We start from the raw sequence: 20570 nt of genomic DNA on the forward strand, positions 1-20570 counted from the left end.
TATTTTTGTTAGTAGTTAGGATTTTGTTTTTCTTATTTTTTAATATCTTTTGTTTTTATTTTCTATCTCTTCTATGAATTCTCACTCTTTTGGCTTGGAGTTTGGTTGTAACTATGTTGTAGGGAATTGTAACTTCAATGTCAGTTCGCATTATGGGACAGAAAATCAATTAAGGGAGGAGTCACATGCATACGTACAACCTTCATGGCAACAACCTCCTTCAGACTACTATGAGCACAATCTCCCTCATGGTGCATACCAATCCAATGAATATGGTGATTCTCATTGTTATAAACCTCCACTACTATATGCCTATAAACCATACGCTCAACATAGTCCATAACATAGTCCTCAACCACAAAATTCTCAAGCCCCACACTATAACAACCACCTCTATATAATCCAACTCCATATCTACCATGCCACAAACCTTATGTGTCTCATGAACAACCATATGAACTATACTTAGAACCATCACCCTTCCAATACTGATACCCTCAAACACCTTTTGAACACTTATCCCCATACATATCACCTCAATATTCTCACCAATATGAACCACTTTCCATATACGAAGACCTTCTCCCAATTGAGAACTCTCTTTCTATCCACAATCCTCAATGGATGAGGCACTCTAATTGTTCCTCCAAGAGCAAGAAGAGATCCAAGATAGGAAAGGAAACATCATGGCTACCTTAATTGAAACTCTATCTCACTTAGCCTCAATACACTATTCCAATAATTCAAGCACTTCCACGAATGAATTCGAAGAACCAAGTCCAATTGAAGCATGCAGAGTGGAAGAGAGTTTGGAACCTCGAAAGAAAAAAGAGGAGTTGAAGCATGACTTGCAACAAGTGGAGGAGGTTGAGATCAAGGAATCAGAAGAAGTGGTTGAAGAGTTAGGAGAAGTTGAACAAAGAATAGAGCTTGAGGAGACTTGTAAAGAGGTAGAGATCACCCAAAAGAAGCAAAAGAGAGTGAAAATCACATTGCCAATGCTATTAGAAACCTCTCTTCCTAAATCACCATCCATTTCTTCATTTAAATGGATAAAACTCTTATCCTTAAGCTTTATTATCTCACTTGAATATAGTTTGATTGAGACGGATAGTCATTTTAGAGCTCTTTGTGGATTCAAGAGTAAAAAAGATATGGTTATTGGTTGAAAATATCATTCTAGGTTCGTTAAGGTTAAATCTTTGAAGTTGGATTTTTGTGGTTGGTGTAATGCTCAGTTGAGTGGATTTCGAGGGATGTTTGAGTGCTTAAGTGAGAGCTCTGAGTGTTTGCCACCCGGATGGAATCATAAGAGTCAACAAGAAGACTGGTATAGAAACAAGGTTTGAGATCCTGGTATACATCATGCGATCAATTTTGGGAGCTCCGAATTTGTGTGAAACTTTATCAAAACTTAGTGCACTTAATTGAAAATTTTGAGGATCATTGGAAGTCCAACTATTGGTCGAGGTTCAAGGATGATGAGTTCAAGCACAAGCCTTCTTGACAAAGAAATCACCAAAATGCTAATTTAAGGACAATAACTAAAAGTGCTAAGTGGGAGACAGATTGTCTGACCGATCGACGAGAATCTTTTTAGGTGAAATGTTTTATTCCAAACACTTTTAGCTTTATCTTATTATTTTGAGTATTTTTTTTAGTCTATGGCACTTTTATTAGTTTGATTTGTACATAACTAGTATCTTTATTGTTTGATGCACTTTTATTTTGGCTTGTAGATATGCTTTTAGTCTTTAATTGTTCATTATGATTAGACAAGGTGATAATTGCACCTAGTTTAGTTTCCTATACACATGATGATTTGGTTTGATTGAAATTAGGAAATAAACTTAGGATTTTTAATTTTTTCATCCAATCACATTATATATAGAGAGAGAATAAGTTTAGTAAAATTAATGAAATTTCCAAGAAAACCTCTTTTTATATAGCGCATTGACATTCTAATTGATTTGAATTGATATTTTTTTATTGAATCTTGCTTTGAATTATGCATTGTAGAACATGGTTTTTGAGCTAAAACACACAACCTTGTGAGTTTTAAGCCTTAATATGTGGTTACATCATATTAATCACTATCTTTTTTGTGTTATTCTCTTTCTATAATGTAATATTTGATTTGTTTGATTCTTTATATCCACTATTCTGTGTATATATGTATTTATATGATTGAGGCTATTATTTTAATTAGCTCACTTACCCAAATAGTCTTACTATTTCATCTATCTTTGTTAGCCAACTTTTAGCCTATTGAATTTCCTTTAATTCTTAATTTCAGTACATTACTTGCCTTAAGTGATGGTTAATAAATATCCCTGATTTAGATATTTATTACCTTAGACCAGTGAGAGTGTGCAATTTCTAAGTATATAAAAATTTGGAAACATTGGTTGATAAAGATGTGTTTTGTATTTTTATTGAAAATCTTGGAAATTAGGTACTTATTCATGTATTAACTATGTAAACTATATGAATTAACACTTGTGTATATATTTCACTTTGAATAAGAAAAAGAAAAAAAAAGAGAGAAAAAGAAAAGAAAAAAGAAAAAAAAGCAATAAAAAGATGACAAAGACCCAATGAAAAGTAATAATAACAATATATATGGGATGTGAATTGGAAAGAATGCATGAGTGTGTGAAAAGTGAAATAATGGGTAGTTAGATTTTTATATTAGAATTGTATAGGTTGTTATATGTGTTTGGTGAGAGCTTAAGTTAATCAAATATTCAAATTCTAGCTCACTTAGCCATATATATCATTACCTTTACCTTAACCCCATTACAACCTTGGAAAAGCCCTCGTGATAATTGTATACATACATTGAATAATTGTTGAATGTTAGATGAATAACAAATCTTAGAAAGCATGATTAGAGGAGAATTGAGTGAATCAACCCTATACACTTGAGCTACTAGAGTGTATACATATTCGGTGAGAGGTTCGATTGCTCAATTTTATGTTTCTACCTGATATTTTCTCTTAAATTGCAAGTTAAATTCTTTTCTATAACTCAATCAATTGTAGAATTGAATTGGTTGTTATTACTTTTAGCCCTCTATGCATATATGTTCTCTTGGAAATGGAATTATTTTGACAAAGTAAATAGGAGCAAATAAAGTATATAGATAATTAGATAGTATTAGGTATAGTAGTTGCATACATTTAGATAGATTGCATTTAGATAGGTTGTATTAAATAAATGTTAATACCCATTTTTTTGTCTTTCTTGATATTTAGCATGAGGACATGCTATTATTTAAGTGTAAGGAGTTTAATAAACCACAACTTTATAGTTTATTTTATATTGAAATGAGTGGATTTTATCAACTTATCCTGATTTTATTCACTAAAATGGCATAGTTTTGTGAATTCCTCCTAATTGTGTTTAATGAGTAAAAACATGTTTTTTAGGCCCTTAAATTGCTAAACTCAATTTACTTTAATTCCGTTTTCGATGCTTTAATGTATTTGTTGAGTAATTTCAGGCTTATAAGGCAAGGATAGATTGAATAAATGAGGAAAAACATGCAAAAGTAGAGAATTTATGAAGAAATGAAGTTTGGAGCACCTCATGATACGCCTGCCTTATGCATACACGTGAATTTCATATTGCACATACGCATGTCTTATGCGTATGCATGACTACCAGCACGTGATTTCACTTAAGTGAACACATGGGTCGCGATTTCAGGCATTTTCAAGCCCAATTCAACTCATTTCTAAAGTATTTCATGCCAAACTCAAGGAGGATCAAGAAGGAAGCAATTAGGATAGTTTTAGGCCATATTTTAGGTTAGATTTTTAGAGAGAGAAGCTCTTTCTTCTCTATAAATTTAGGGTTTTAGGTTTAGTTCTCTCCATAGATTTAGGTTTTTTATCTTGTTTTAATTTAGTTTTCTTTATCTTTAATGATTCTTACATCTTAATTCTTTTAGTTTACTTGTTAATCTCCTCTATTTTATTGCTTTTATATTCATGAATTCTTGTTGATTTTTATTTTTTTAAATGCAATTTATATTTTCATGCTTATTGTTGCTCATTTTAATTATTGTTACTGATTTATTGCATTTGATAGTTTAGATTTTATTATTCTTACTGTTTTATCATGTTTTACTTTTATGCCTTTCAAGTGTTTGTGAAAATGTCTTTCTTAGTTTTAGCATAGATTTTTACACTTTTGGCTTGAAATTGAGTGATTGAGGTGACATTGAGTCACTAATATCCTAGTTGATTGACAATTTGGAGATTTTAATTAATCTCGTTTTCATTAACGAGTAAGACCTGTGGACAGAAATTGATTAAACCCGGTTGGCTTGCTTCACCATTAGAGGTTGACTAATTGGGTTTATTCTTGTAAATGTCATATCGTGGTTAGTGACACGAGAGTCGTTGATGTCCAATATTGATTGATGATTTATGATTGTTAGTTGTTCTTGTTTCCATTGACGAGTAAAACCTATGGATTAAGACTAACTATGCCTATTTGACTTTCTCCCGATGTTGGTGATGACTAAATGAGATTAACTCTAAGTAATCGCCATGTTTGTGGTCAATGACTTGAACATGAAGCTTTCATTCTCAATCCTTGCTAGGAGTGTCTTTTAGCATTTACATTCTCTTTAGTTGTTAGTTTTACTTTCTTGTAATTTAATTTTTTGTTTGTTTACCTCCAACCCCCTTAATCTCCTAACCAAGAATACACATACGTCGCTGCAATTTAATATTATTGACGAAGCAATTTTTTTTGAAAAATTCTAAACCGACGTTTGGCCCTTCATTAATGCACTAGTAGTTAACTATTGTGAATAGTGTAAACATTATAAATATGGTTGGTTTTTTAATTTTTTGGTAGCTTTTATTTTATTTTTTCTTAAACACAAACTACTCTTATGATATTGGAATTGTATGGTTGTTGGGATGTTGTAGGAAATAGAAATTTTAATTATGGTTCATACCATCGGAGATACAATCAAATGAGAGAGGTACGTATTCATATGAACGATCTTCCTGGCATCAACCTCCTTCACCCTTTCATGAATACAACCACCTTATGATGCACGCCAATTCAACGGAAATAGTGATATTTATTGCTTGCTATGGTTATGAACCTTTTTTTAAATACCATATCTGTATGAATCTACCTTTAACATTCATACCAACCACAATACACTCAACCACGTCCCAGCTCCAAACAACTCTATAGAAACTAAATCTGAGTATACCTTTCCAATACTATCACCCCCACCTCCATCTTATGACTGGCCCAATGGAAGACTAATAAATTTATATTATATTATAATTTTTGGGTTAAAAATAGTGAAATTTATTAACTTAACTTACACTTAATTCTTGTGAATATATGTCTTTTGTAAATTTTTTCTAATTGAACTTAATTGATTAAACATATTTTTTATGCCTCTAAAATGGTCAAATTAATTCAACTTTTATTTTATTCGATGTCTTGATATGTTTGTTTATGTTATTTAAAGTTTATGAGACAATAATTACTTGGAAAGATGGAAGAAAATCATGTAAAAGTAGAGATTCCATACTTTATATCCTCCGTATCCCTTTTCTTCAAACGAGTTCCTAGGAGACAAACTCATTCATAACAACGAAATAACAAAATTATATATCTAACAATGTTTGTTACTTCTGTTAGAAACAAGAGACTAACTGGAGAAAGAATTTGTATTATTGAGTGTATTCAAGTTGTCTATTCAAATTGTCTAGAATGATACAATATAAAAGGGTATTTATAGGTACTTAGAGAATCGTAATAATAAAGATGTAATCTCCTATAATAAATATTCAGATATACTAAATAATATCAATTGATCCTAATTATTCAGATGAAACTGTCACAAGAAAACACAAATGAAACACTGACAGAACTGCCATGAGAAAACGCAGACGAAACTGTCACGAGAGAACACAAACGGAACTATCACGAGAGAACACAGACAGAACTGCCACGAGAGAACACAGACGGAACTGCTGAGAGAGAGCGAAAACTATATGATTTATTCATGAGAATAGGTAAGCAACGGATGATAATGGTGTTTGATCATTTGACTCGAAAAAACACAAAACAGAGAAAATAGACTAGCCGGTGAGATGAAAAAGCATCAAAGGAGTGACAAAAGGAAAAGAAGAATGGCATAAAAAAAAGTGCAAAAGCTACGGTGAAAGGATTTGTATATTATTGAGTGTATTCAAGTTGTCTTTTCAAATTGTCTAGAATGATACAATATAAAAGGGTATTTATAGGTACTAAGAGAATCATAATAATAAAGACATAATCTCCTATAATAAATATTCAGATATACTAAATAATATTAATTGATCATAATTATATTCTAACAAATTCTATCATCAAGCATTCCTTGCTTATGCCCTTGATTTTCTCTTGTTGTTAACGTTCTCCTTTGTTTCATGTCACTCTTCTTAAACCTTGGGCCCAACATTACCCTTAGCAACAAAGAGTGAAGCACAATGATGATGCAATTTAGTAGTGACGTGATGGAGAGAACAAATTGAGCGAAGACAAGATAACCAAATTCAGTGAAAAATGTTGATTAACAAAGAGAAGTGACATCAAGATCTAATCGACGAGGGATATAGCAATGGTGGCAACAAGGTCTTAGCGACGAAGAGCAAAGTAGTGGCAGAAACGAGAGCTAAATATATAGTAAGGATCACGACAATGGCGGTAGCAAGGAGAACAATGGTAACGGAAGTGATATTGATGACGAGCTCGGAGAGACACAAAAAGGGAACAAAGGACGATCGTGTGACAAGATTAAGAAGAGCAACAAAACTTTTCTATTGGTTGAGATCTGAAGGAGAAGTATTGAAGTATGGATTGTTGTGTGTTTGTAAGTGTGTATGATTGTCTACTAATTTATTAATCCCGACTATTACTTACTTTCTCAATTCGGCCGGGTGATAAATTCATATTGTATTGTAATTTTGGATTGAAATGAGTGAAATTTATATATTTAACTTGCACTTAATCCTTATAAATGCATGCTTTTGTGATTTTTTTTTCTAATTGAGCTTGATTGAGTAAACATGCTTTTTAGGTTTTTAAAATTTTCAAATTAATTTCAATTCTCATCCCATTTTAATGCCTTGATGTGTTTGTTTGAACTATTTAAGGTTTAGGAAACAAGGATGGGTAAGAAAGATGGAAGGAAAGCATGTGAAAGTAGAGATTTCGTGAAAAAAAAAAAGCAAAGTTGGATGCTGCATGCGTACACTCCTGTGCAAATACACATATATGAAATTTTCGCTAATGTGCGCACACACCCCTGTGCATACGCACAACTCTGATTTCGTGCCTCATTAAAAAAAGACACATGACTTGTGATTTAGGGGTATTTTTGGCCCATCTCAACCTATTCTTGAGGAGATATGAAGCAAACATGAAAAGGGAATGCACATACACAACATACATTTATTTTTTACAATGTATTAGAATTTTTAGCTTGAATTCTAAAGATTTTTCATCAATTTCTCTTTATATTTAATTTCTAATCTTGTCCCAGATTTGTTTATTTTGTATTTACTGTTCTACAACTTTACTTTTATTAGAATTTTTTTGTTAGTTTCTTTATTTTGACATTTTAGATTATGACTCCTTATTGATTCTTTGTTTACTTTTACTGGATTTGATATTTTATGTTTTATTTTTGCTTATCTGAGATGTTATTGTCACTTTCTTGAATTGAATAATTGTAGATTTTATCAATATTCTGAAAACTGGACTAGACCGATCGGTCGAACCGGTTCAACAAAAACCAGCGTAAAAAACGGTATGGTCAACTACCAACTCGGTCCCTATCTATTTCGCAGAATGACAAAGCAACCCCTGACGGATATTGTAATCCGCTTCGGTCACTGTCCCATACTTCCGTGACACAAGGCGGTTTCTGTGGGTGAATTTTCGGTAACTACAATCGGAAAATGCTGAACTATCACGTTGAGCGTGTGTTAGCTTGCTGATGTGGATGAATGCTGCAGACGTGAATACCTCAAATGGTCAGGGGGTTAATTGTCTCCATCCACGTCAAATGGTGAGGGGGTTAATTGTCCCCATCCACATCAAATAGTCAGGGGGTTAATTGTCAAAACGACCTTCCTCTTCCATCTTTGCTCAACTGCTATGCCGGAATGGAGGAACCTCCACCACCGTCCACCTCCGCCATCCCCAACCAAACTCCGCCATCCTCAGCTATAGTTGCCGCCATGTTGAAGCTTGTATAAGACTAATACACAACCGCAGCTGCATTGAACACTCCCTTCATCCCCATAGAGAATAATGACGAGAATGGCATCAGGTTTGAGGCTTTACTGTGAACAAATCCAACTACGATGATGAACACAATAACAAGCGTAGTGGCAATGGAAGAGCCAATTCAGGATTGAGGTATTCCTCGTGCTTCTCATTACAACACCGTTGGCAATAAAAAACGACAACAACAATTGGATCCAGTATGTTGAACCCTTCTTGGAAGGAATTCTCCCGGATCTGGAAGAAATTCGGATCGTTCTTGATCATACTGGCAAAATAAGAGGACCACGAACGGCCGAGGCCGGCAGTGCCTACAACAGCCTAGAAGAGGATGTTTCCGGCGGCAAGGAAGGCAATGAAGTCACCAAGTTCGATGCGGAGGAAATAGAAAGAGCCGCCGGTGACGGGGACCTCGACTGCAAACTCAGTGTAGCAGAGAGCGGAGAAGCCAGAGATGGCGCAGGCGAGAACGATGACGGGACCGGCGTCGATGCGGGCCTCCTAGCCGGTGATTACGAAGATTTTGGAGCTAATGATGGAGCCGAAAGCGAACCAAGTGAGGTCCCAGGCGGTGAGGCAGCGGCGCATGGGATTCTCACTAGCGTGAGGGAGGATGTTGAGCTCGTTGTTGTCAAAGAAGCGGCTAAGGAGGCGATCCCTTAGACTAGGGCTCCGAAAAGAAGTCTTGCTTACTCCACCGCCAGTTGCTCTGGGTGCGGGCGTTGGGGATGGCGGAGGTGGGTGGTGGTGGTGGTTCCTCCATTCCGGCGTAGCAGTTGAGCGAAGATGGAAGAAGGAGGTCATTTTGGTTGACGTGAATGTGGACAATTAACCCGCTGACCATTTGAGGTGTCCACGTCTACAGCATTCATCCACATCAGCAAGCTAACACACACTCATCGTGACAGCTCACTGTTTTCCAACTGTAGTTACTGGAAATTCACCAACAGAGATCGCCTTGTGTCACGGAAATATAGGACAGGAACTGAAGCGGATTACAATATTCGTCAGAAATTGCTTTGTCATTCTGCAAAATGAACAGAGACCGAGTTAGCAGTTCACTTTAATTTTTTTTGAGGACTAAAATATTCACTTTTTAAATTCTTAGGAATTGATATGGATAATTACTCGGAATAAAAATTTTGGAGATTGATATGCGTATTAATTTTTCTTTGGCAATTACTCTTGAAAATTTGAAATAAAATCCGCTAAGGCGGGTGCGGGAGATATTTTGCATTTTCATACCGCTACTCCTCCTCTGTGAATGCGGCGTTCAATTTTCTCAATCACCTCAAACCCTCGCTTCACAAAAAATTCCATAGGCCCACAGTCGCAGTTGATCACCTTCGTCATCACCGTCAGCCTTTCCTGGCTCGAAGTCATTCTAAACACCCTCTTAGGGTTTTAGAAACGCGGAAAAGACATGGCTTTCTGGGGTAAGTATAAGTTAATTCACTCTTGATTGTTCTTTTCTGCGATTGCGACGCTGTTCAACTCTTTGGTGGATGTAGGAGTGGAGGTCAAATCTGGAAGGCCTTTTATCCATAACTATGATGATTCCAAAGGACGCCTCCATATTTCAATGGTAACTTAACACATCTTCCTTTATATTTTCAGTTGCTCCAATTCAAGCATCCTCATTCTCATTTTTTCAGGCTACATTAGGGTTCGGTAGTGCGACCACAAGAAGCACGCTGCAGTGTAACGTAGGCAATAGGAGCCCCGTGTATCTCTGCTCTCTCTATCCTGGAACCACCGAGTCATTGCAGTTGAATTTGGAGCTTGAGGAACTCGATCAAGTTGTCTTCACCGTCATCGGAGCTCGCAGCATTCATCTCTGCGGTTACTATCTTGGCAGAACTTCTCGTACAACCATCTTCCATGGAGACTCTTCGTATCCTTCACTCCCCAACTGCATTTGCCTTTCTTTTTTCCTTTTCTTTTAAAAATGCTTTTTGTTTCCAAAGCTACTATCGACAGAGAGTCATACGGGGAGGATATTGCCGATACAGAGAATGAGAGGTCGGATTTCAGCGATGAAGATGATTTGGACGATAGTTTTATTGATGATAATCCTAATCCGGAGGTTTTCCCGCCATCTCCTATTTCCAATGGAGGCACGTTCGATGTTCATCCTTCTTAATTTTTTGCTTGTGTTTGTTACTGTTTCATTCCACTTTTCTCCACTTGATATTAATTCTTGCAATACGGTACCTTTTAATCTTTCATTATTTTTTCAATTATTCCAATGGCTTTTGATATTCACCAATGATTAAGTTTCATAACCACATGTGACATTACTTTTATTATTGTACATGTCAGAAATGATTCGCCGATTGATAGGTAGGTAGATTTTTAAAACTCGATTGGTTTGATATCTGTATGGCTGTTTCTGTTGTGACTGCAGAGGAAGCTTCTGATGATAACAAACCAGAAGGTAAGAAAAGCAAATTTGGACGGCTTAGGAAGAAGTATTATTCAGTAGAGTCAGATGACGATGGTGATGGGGGTTTTGAGGAAAAAATAATTGTAAATGATACTATGGATGACCAGATGAAAGAAAGTGATAACGAAGATAGCCTGCTGATTTCATCTCTTTACAAGGTTAAAGCTCGCCAAAGGATCTCAGATGACGAAATTAATGCCGGTGATAGGGGAGCATTTGATGCAAGGAACAAGAACTACGAAGATGATGGTGATGGTAATATTCAAACGGATTTGGAAACTGACAATGTCCTTCAAGATAGTCAGAGGGATAGGTGAGTGTCACCAATTATAAATTATAGTTTGTGTGCATGCTTGCTTTCCTTGGCTATAATCTTTTGCAATTTTTTTTTTTACCTTATTCATGAATTTGTCTCTTCAAACAGGGAAGCAGCTGTGTTGGACAAAGAGAAAGATGTTGGGGATGTTAAAAAATCAAAAAAGAAAAAGAAGGAAAAGCAAAAAGAAACCAAGAGTTCCCCTAATGGACAATCCATAAAACTAGATAAGAGTGAGAGAGATAAGCCAAAAATTGACAAGATGACCCAGGATATTCTTGCAGGACAAGAACAAAACAAGGACGGTGCTGATGATGAGTGAGTTGTTATGTCTTCCATGTACTTAACTATTCAATGTCACCTGCAATGGTTTCTGATTTGGTTGTTGCTCTTTTCTGTCTCGAATATCAAGCAAGCAAACTGAAACTGTGGATAAGATGCTGTCCCTTTCTGAAGATCGCCTGCTGATTTCACCTATTCACAAGGTTAAATCACGTCGAAAGATCTTCGACGAAGAAAACCACAAAACTGGTGATAATGAAGCATTTAATGCAAGGAACAAGAATGATCAACATGGTGGCAATAGTATTGTTCAAACAACTTTTGAAACTAACAATGTTCTTCAAGATAGCCAGATGCAGAGGTGATATAAATAATTCTATATTATAATTTGTGTCCATGCTTGTTTTCTCTGCTTTAAGTTTTTGTTAGTTTTTTATTTCCTTCATGAGTTTTGTTTTCCATGAAACAGGGAAGCAGCTCTGTCAGACAAAAAGAAAGATGTTGGGGATGTTAAAAAATCAAAAAAGAAAAAGAGGGAAAAGGAAACCAAGAGTTACCCTAATGGACATTCTATAAATCTAGATAAAACTGAGCAAGATAAGCCAAAAATTGAGGTGACCTTGGATATTCTCGCAGGACAAGAACAAATCAAGGATGGTGCTAATGATGAGTGAGTTTGTATGTCTTCCATGTACTTAAATTTGTTGTGTTAGCGGCAAAGGATTCTGATTTGGTTATTGATCTTTTTCTGTCGCATATCCAGCAAGCAAACTGAAACTGTGGATAAAAATCTGCCCTCCTCTGAGGCTGGTCATGTACAAGATGAAAAACCCAAGAAGAAAAGGAAAGAGCGGCAAAAGGAACACATGAAACAACCTACAGTTAATGAGTGAGTTTTCCTTTATCCATTGTTTTATAATTAATGCTAGTTAGTACCTTTTTTGTTAGTATAAACCCACAACGTATTGAATGCATTCATTCAGAAGTTGATAATAACCTTCATGCTTTGTACATTTGCAACATCAACTCACTTATCCTTCCGGTTATGCAAAAGAGAGACCTCAAATAGTGCTTATTTGGTATTATTAGTAGTGCAAAATTATTTTTAAATAAAATTTGTCATCTAATGGACTGCAAATTAATAGAGATGTTGAGACTGTAGCTGCTGTTGCACTGCCTGCATTTGTAGAGGATGCTGGAAAAGCTAAAACAAAGAGGAGAAAGAAAGAACAAATAAACAAAGGTTTACATCTTGAAGGTGAAAGGTAAGTCCACTCGTTTTCCTTAGATTTTGATATAGCAGACGGCCAATACACTTTAACGAGCTTTAAAGCTAAATTGAACTTGTGGGAAAAATAAATTTGCAAAGTAATAATATGATTTTTGGTAACTTTTAACGGTGAACAAGACAAAGTTGGACAAATTCTATGAGTAATATGACCTGAATTATTCTATATTTTTGTGCTTTGGTAAAGTTGTCAAAGTTATTCTTATCACTTCAAGGCTTGGTTTGGTAAAGCTTTTCGAAGAGGTGCTTGTGCTTTTTAAAAACTCAAGTTCCTCATTTTATGTTTGCTAAATCAACAAGACCATGTGTTTGTGCTTGCAGCTTTTAAAAGATCAGGTACTTTTGAAAGCACCTAAGATAAAGCTTTTTAAAGTTGGCTTGTGCTTTTCAAAATTTAAAAGTCTAATATAACCTCATATGTTAACTAATTTAATGCTTACATTTATGTATATTATAGTATTTTTAAATTTTAAAACTATTTTACAAAATGCAATTGATGTTGCTTGTGTTTATTAAAAGCTATTTTTGATTTGATTTACCAAACATAAATGCTATTATTTTTAAAAAGCCATCTTTTAAAAGTTAACTTTTATAAACTATTTTTGAAAAGTTAATTTTTATAAGCTACTTTTGAAAAGTAAAAGCTTTACCAAATTAAGCTCAAGTGGGAAGCAACAACTTCTCTTGTATTCTATATCTTCTTGATGTAATGTGAATGGCCTTGATATGTGATAACTTCTAACCTTTTTCCGTGCAATCATCTTCGTAAAAATTCTAGCTATAAATACATATTATAGGTGTTTATAATCAAATTAAATAATAATCACTAACAACACCTAATTTACTAACCTTTCGCTATTTCAACTATATTTAACTAATCCTAACTTAATCCACTAATATTATACTTTAATATCTCTAATATCTCTCCTCAAACTCAAGTGGAAGATAAAGAGACTATGTTGAGTTTGTACACTAAATTCCAAAAACGGGTAGGATGATGAGCCTTGGTAAAAATATCAGTTGTCTGAACCATAGTCTCAACAACAATTAAACGAATAGCACCAATGAAAAGTCGTTGTACAAAATGACAGTCATTTTCAATGTGTTTAGTGTGCTCATGAAAGACATTATTATGGACAATTTGAATAGCACTTCTGTTATCACAATAGAGATCAGTGGGAGAAGACTTGAATAGCCTTTAAATCTTTAAGAAGCCAACAAATTGCAACGATTTCAGTAGAAGTGTCATCCAGAGCACAATATTTTTCTTTTGTGCTTAATCGAGCGTTAAAAGTTTGTTTCTTGGCACGCCACGAGATTAGTGTCATCAAGGAACAAACAATATCTAGTAGTAGAACGATGATCGGTGAGGTCACCAACCCAATCAGCATCTAAATATGCATGAAGGGTTAAAGAAGATTGAGCGGAAAAATGAAGATGTTGAAATATAGTACATTTGATATAGTGAAGAATCCGAAGAACGACGACATAATGAGTAGTGTGTGGTGCTGGTAAGAACTGGCTAACATGAACAACATAGGCAATATCTGGTCGAGTAATAGTTAGGTAGACAAGACCATGAACTGAAAAAATTAGATGCATATTTTGCTTGAGAAAGACAAATGTCATCATTGGAAGTGATAACTTCAAGATCAAGAAAATAACTAAGAGATCTAAATCTAAGGTCTTTCATCTCAAAGTGGTGGTGAAGGCTTGTTTTGAGATTAGGGATGCCATCATCATCATTTCAAATAATAATCATGTCATCAACATATAACACTAGGAGAACAACACCTTTGTCACTTGCGAATGAAAAGAGCATTCTCATGAGAACTACAAGTGTGAAACCCAGGTTGCAAACGGTATTGCTAAATTTTTCAAAGCATTTTCGAGGAGTTTGTTTAAGCCCATAGAGTGCCTTGTGAAGAGACAAATTTTGTTAGGAGAACAAGAGTATCCTGGAGGAGGTTTCAAGTAGATTTTCCTTTTCAAGTCCCCATTGAGAAAAACATTTTTTTATATCCAGCTGACTTAGATATCATTTGCTGGCAACAATAATTGCAAGAAGAGTTTGAACAGATGTGAGTCGAACACCAAGAGCAAAGTTTTTTAATAATTGATACCATATTATTGAGTGCATCCTTGAGCAACCAAATGAGCCTTATACTTATCAATAGAGTCATCAAAGCGATCTTGATTTTGTATATCCATTTGTTGCCCACAATTTTCTGATAAAAAAAAGGATCAACTAAATCTTAAATGTGTGCTTTATCTAAGGCCTAAATTTCTTCCTCTTTTGCTTTTTGCCAATTTGGATCTTGGAGGCTTTTTTGTATGACCTAGGTTCATGGATGTGAAGGATAGTAGCAAAATAGAGATAATCACGAAGATGGGGAAGTTGATTTCTTATCCTAGTACTATGATTGGATGTAGGAGGAAGGACCATAGGAGTAAGATCATTGTTCAAGCTTGGACCATTAGGAACAGTAAAAGGTACATGAACAGGAGGCTCAAGAGGTGATCTGGTCACATTGCCTGTATTATCTTTACTTAGGAAAAGATTAACAAAAGGATTTGTAAAGAAACGTGAATGTGTATAAGGAATTGACTAAAGAAGAGAAACTAGAAAACATGTGATGTTTCTAGAATACATGACGAGATATGTGAACTTGTTGAGATAGAATCCCAACAACGATAATCTTTATGATCAGGGTCACAACCAAGGAAACATCCTAGGTGAGTATGAGGTTCAAGTTTATTATATTCATGGAGTTGAAGGAGAACAAAATTGACACAACCAAAGTATTTAAGCGAACTATAGTGTGGTGAAGTATTATAGAGATGCTCAAAAGGAGTGATATTACCTAGAACAGAGGAAGGAATATGATTGATTACATGGACAGCAGTGAGAACAGCTTCTCCCTAAACACATTTAGGACAAGAAGAGAAAAGAAACATTGCACGAACAGAATAAAAAATGTGACAATGTTTGCATTCAGTTCTACCATTTTGTTGAGACGTTTTAGGACAAGAGAACTCAAACAAGGAGCCTTATTCAATAAAAATGTTTAGAACTTTGTAGTCATGGTATTCTATTGCATTGCCACATCAAAAAACTTTAATGCCTCTGGAAAATTGTATTTTAACCATAGTAGCAAAGTTGATGTAAATCTGAGGCAATTCATGTCTATTAGACATTAAATAGACCCAAGTAAAGCGTAAATAATCATCAATAAATATAACAAAATATCGAATTCCTCCCATAGAAGTTGTGGGAACAGGCCTCTGAACATCAAAATGCATAAGATCAAAAGTAGAACAAGCAAAAGATGAACTATTATGAAAATAAAGTTGGTTGTTTTGCGTTTGACAAGAAATGTAATAAAAAAAGCTCATTATTGACCGATCCTTATACTCCCTTAGACACGAGAGGACGCAATTTTCCTAATGAATTGTAAGCAAGACAACGATGCCAAAGTGAAGTGTGGATGAGGAGAAACATCACAGAAGTTTGCGGTAGAGGGAACATGAAGATTTCTAAGTTCAAACAATCTTCTAATCTTACATCTAGTCTTGATGATTTGTCCCGTCCGAGGATCATGCACACGACAATCAGAAATAGAAAGGTTGACGTTGAAACCAAGTTCAACTAATTAACCCACAGAAATAAGATTGAACTTCAATTTAGGAATGAAATAAGTATCGAGTAGGTGAAGATTAGATTGTGAGATAGATCCTTTATAATTTAAATGCATAAAGGATTCGTCAGCAATGTGAATAGACGGTGCGGTTATAGTGCTAGACAAAGAGGAGAAAACATAATGCATAGGTGACATGTGATTAAAACAATTAGAATTAAAATACTATTTAGAATTACTTGGAGGAGTGGATATAGGGAAAATGGATCCTCTCCATTTTTTTGGTTACTGGAGAGAATAAAGTGTAATCTCCCACCTTTAATTCTACAAATGGGACCAGAAATATATGAGAGAGAATGCAATGAAGGGTGAGATCTTCCACTGGATACCATCTAATTTTTTTTTCCACTAGAGAGGATCCACTCCCGGATATATGAGCAAAAATATTACCAGAGAATGAGAGTTGTTTAAGAAAAAAACTTAATATCGGATGGAGAAACAGAAGATGGAAGTCAATGAGGTTGATACATTAGCAGTAGCAACTGCAATAACAGGCACGGGCGCAGGAGCATTGGAGCGAGGTCATACCTGTTCTAAGCTGGACGAGGTGGACGAGTAGAACAAGTAGTTATTAAGTGGCCTAATTGTTTGCAGAAGTGACAATACAAGATGGAACAATTGGAGGCAATATGACATTTCTGCTTGCATTTACGACGTTTGATGGAGGGACAATCTGGGAGGTGACCAGAATGACTACAATTTCGATAAAATTTGCCATTTTTTGTCGGTAACTGCAAATAAGAGATGTTCTGACTGGCTCATAATCATCCGTGAGTGCCATGAGAAATTGAATTAGACGTGTCTGATTACGAAAATCCTTGTAAGCTTTAGCATCGACAACATCTTTAAAAACATGCTTACAAGAGGTCAATTGATCCCAAATGCGTTTAATCCGTGTTAGAAAATCATAAACAACTTGACCACATTCTTGCTTGAGGTTGTGAAGTTCTTTAAGCATTTGATATTGATATGAAAGATCAGAAATGGTGTAGCATTTTGCCAAATGATCCCACACCTCTTAGCAGTTTCAAAACGTCCAAATTAAGGTGGATGCTAGACATAGATATGTTGCGAAACCAAGTAATAATTTGATGATTTTTACTATCTCAATCATCCAATTTCTTGGCAAAGGCTTTATCAACATCAGTAGACAACAGTGAAGTTTTGTTCTTTGCACTTGCAACAGTGAAGCAAACACAATGGTGTGGTGAAGATTTCTCAAAAACATTGGGAAGATGACGAAAATGGAGTGCGAAAACGCTGCACTGAGAATGGGAAAGGTAGTGCAACAACTTCCAACAGCCAAGAATAAGGAAGCGTGTGAGAGCGCGAGTGGCGGTTAATTCGGACAGTGTTTCATTCTTTCAACTCAGAACGATGTATAGTAGCTTCTGAGATGGTTGGTGAACTAATAAAACAAGGGTAAAATTGTCGAAAAAGGAAGAAAAGTTGCTGCACTAACTGAAAAAAAATTGGCTCGGGATACCAAGTTATAAGCACATATATTAAAGGAAATGGAATGTATTGTATGAAAATCTTATGTTCTGATACCACAAATGAAACATATATATATATAAACTCTTTTTTTTTTTTTTTTAACGTGTTTGGCAAATTTCTAATAACAAAAGTAAAAGCACTAGTAAAATAAAAAAAGATCTTTTTTGAAAAGCTGTAATTTATATTTTTTTTAAAAGATGTTTTTCCTTAAAAAAGATGTTTTTCATGTAATAAATAAACAAAAAAGTACTTTTATATTGTTATACCCAAACATCATTGATAGATAAAAAGATCTTTTTACATTAGATATCCAAACATAAAATTACTTTTACTTCTCTATAAGATATTTTAAAAAAAGATAACTCAAAAAAGATCTTTTGTTAAAAGCTCATCCAAACAAGCCCTTAATCTTAACCTAATCCACTAATATTATACTTTAATATCTCTAATAATTTTAATGCAGGAGTGTGGAGGATGGTGCTCATGACTTTTCCAATGGAAATCAAAATGAGGAAAAGGTTAAGAAAGGAAAGAGTAAAAGTAAAAGTAAAAGTAAAGGGAACATTGAGGCATAGGAGAAAGTACTGCGGAATTTGTGGGTGGCTTATGACATTGAACTCGTTCAAATTCATTGACCAACTGATTATGGCTTGTAAGTTTTGCATCAAGTCGGAGAAAATTTTGATGAAATTAGGTTGTCAAATTTTGATACAGCAGTTCCCTTTTGATTGGGTACTGATTTTTTGGCTCTAGGTTCTGAGATTCTTATCCAAGCTATTAGGCTTACATCAATTACCATACTTTGCTTCATTTGAAGCTCGTTTTATAGTTCAAATGTGAAACCATATAAAGGAATTATTCGAAGAGATGTTTAGGTCTTCATTTTAGTATGATCAAATACGCTTCTTGTGTTTTTTTTTTTTTCTTTAAATTTTCCTTTTTGGGTCAAGGTCCTTCTTCACTACGTACGAAGTTAAAACTCAAGACTCATAACAATATATTGGTAATTGTTTAGGAGATTGTATTCTATAATGAAATGATCGAGAGTGAAAAATAAGTGAAAAAGACATTTTATGCATGATTTTCATAAAGAACAAAATTAGAATCAACAATTTCGTTTTCTCATCCAAAGGATAGTTCAAAGAATGTAGTTTTATTTTTTTCATTGGCTTATATAGTATGTGGGATCTATTATTCGATGAGTTGGGGACTTGGATTTTTAATGAAACAACTAAGTTTATCATATAGTAGTAGATTGGAAAAGAAGACTTAGTTTTAATGAAAAGGGTTCAATTGCAAATTTACTTTACCACGTTGAATTCACCGTCAAAGCTATTGTAACAAAAAAATAAAATAAAACAAAAGGAATGAGTAGAAAATGTACGTGAAGAGAATAAATGATTAAGACAAGTGAATTAAAATGCAGACATTCGAATTTATTGTGTAGGGGAAAAACAGGGGAATGCGTAGAGGAGAGAATGCGATAGTGATGAAAGAAAAAAAAGAGCAAGAGAGGAAGAGAGATTTAATTAGGTGAAAAAATTGATGGAGGTAGGGCAATGTTTAAAACATAAAAAATTTGAGTTAAAAACATATTGCGACAGTTAGAAGAAAACCGTTGCTAATAGAGTATTTAGTATTGACCACCGCATTAACCGCCGCAAAATAACAAGCTTTTGGAAGTCCTTTCTTAATCCGCTGCAACAATCGCCGCCAGATTATATGTAACTGTGGTTTTTGAAAACCGTTGCTAGAAACCTGCCGTTATCTGCTGTCTTTTTTATAGTGGTAGTAGTTCGGTGATAGTTAAGTGGGTTGGATGTCGGTATTTGATGTATAAAAATACATTAACTGATTGTGATAGCTAATTTTAGTATTCACTTGACATTTTTTAAATTAGCTTGACTCGGGCGCTAATAAGCAAAGTTCATAAAATCATAATTCTTTTAATTACATATCTTCGATTCTCTAGGTGAAGATATAGACGATAATATAAAATAATAAAAAAAACTCTCCACAAATAATTCCTTAGAATAGTGCTAGAAAGCTGGTTTCTGAAAATGAAATGATTCAAATACTTGCTCATCATCCAAAAGCTAGCACTTTACATGACCAATAAAATTTATTATTTTAAATCAATTTAATTAAGTTAATATTAATATAAGTGTTGGGTAATATTCACTCAACTACACTGAAAGTGTCAAAGTGACATTATGCCATTATGTGATTGGAGTTATTTAATTATGAACGATTCCGAGTATGACATGGTTGGTAAGATATTTGAGGCAAAATGTCAAACACTAAAAAAGGAAGAGCAATTATTAAAGATGTGGCCAATTTCATGATTTGTATAATTGCATTCTTCACGTCTGAACTTTTATATACACATTCTTTCTTTCCTCCTTTCTTCCTGCTTCTAACTCACGCTTCCATTTTTGTGGTTCATGGCATGCATACAAATGAATTTTGACAAATCTGAATTTGAATTATAACCCATATGTAGCTCAATAATATAACCCATGCATGTTACTATGCTCAATAATATAATTTTTCTTGATTAAGAAGTATTCATTGATAATGAGATGTTATCTCCTAGCTATCAAAAAGTTTGATATATATAATGTTGTGTCATAAAATAAAGGGGACTAATGATAAAAGTGGAAATGCATCATATAAAATAGATGGGATTTGCATTTTGCAATTTTAGAGACTAAATTTATCACTTC

At 34.5% G+C, this 20570-nt stretch overlaps 1 protein-coding gene across 3 annotated transcripts; it reads left to right on the plus strand.

The window, feature by feature from the left end:
* Positions 1–9551: 9551 nt before the first annotated feature.
* LOC107482473 (peptidyl-prolyl cis-trans isomerase FKBP43) lies at positions 9552–18759 on the plus strand. Of its 3 annotated transcripts, XM_016102979.3 has the most exons (11): positions 9552–9753; positions 9829–9902; positions 9973–10211; positions 10298–10434; positions 10725–11076; positions 11188–11397; positions 11492–11722; positions 11831–12031; positions 12125–12250; positions 12507–12626; positions 18308–18759. In XM_016102979.3, exons 1-11 carry the CDS (start codon positions 9741–9743, stop codon positions 18417–18419), a joined length of 1815 nt encoding a protein of 604 aa, XP_015958465.1. In that variant the 5' UTR covers positions 9552–9740; the 3' UTR covers positions 18420–18759. The 3 variants fall into 3 exon arrangements, with proteins under 3 accessions (XP_015958465.1, XP_052115918.1, XP_052115917.1); XM_052259958.1 differs by lacking the exons at positions 11492–11722; positions 11831–12031 and having other exon boundaries at positions 18308–18711; XM_052259957.1 differs by lacking the exons at positions 12507–12626; positions 18308–18759 and having other exon boundaries at positions 11831–12039; positions 12125–12248.
* Positions 18760–20570: the final 1811 nt, after the last annotated feature.

This window comes from Arachis duranensis, chromosome 4 (genome assembly GCF_000817695.3).
Source record: "Arachis duranensis cultivar V14167 chromosome 4, aradu.V14167.gnm2.J7QH, whole genome shotgun sequence".
In the NCBI taxonomy this organism is placed as follows: domain Eukaryota; kingdom Viridiplantae; phylum Streptophyta; class Magnoliopsida; order Fabales; family Fabaceae; genus Arachis; species Arachis duranensis.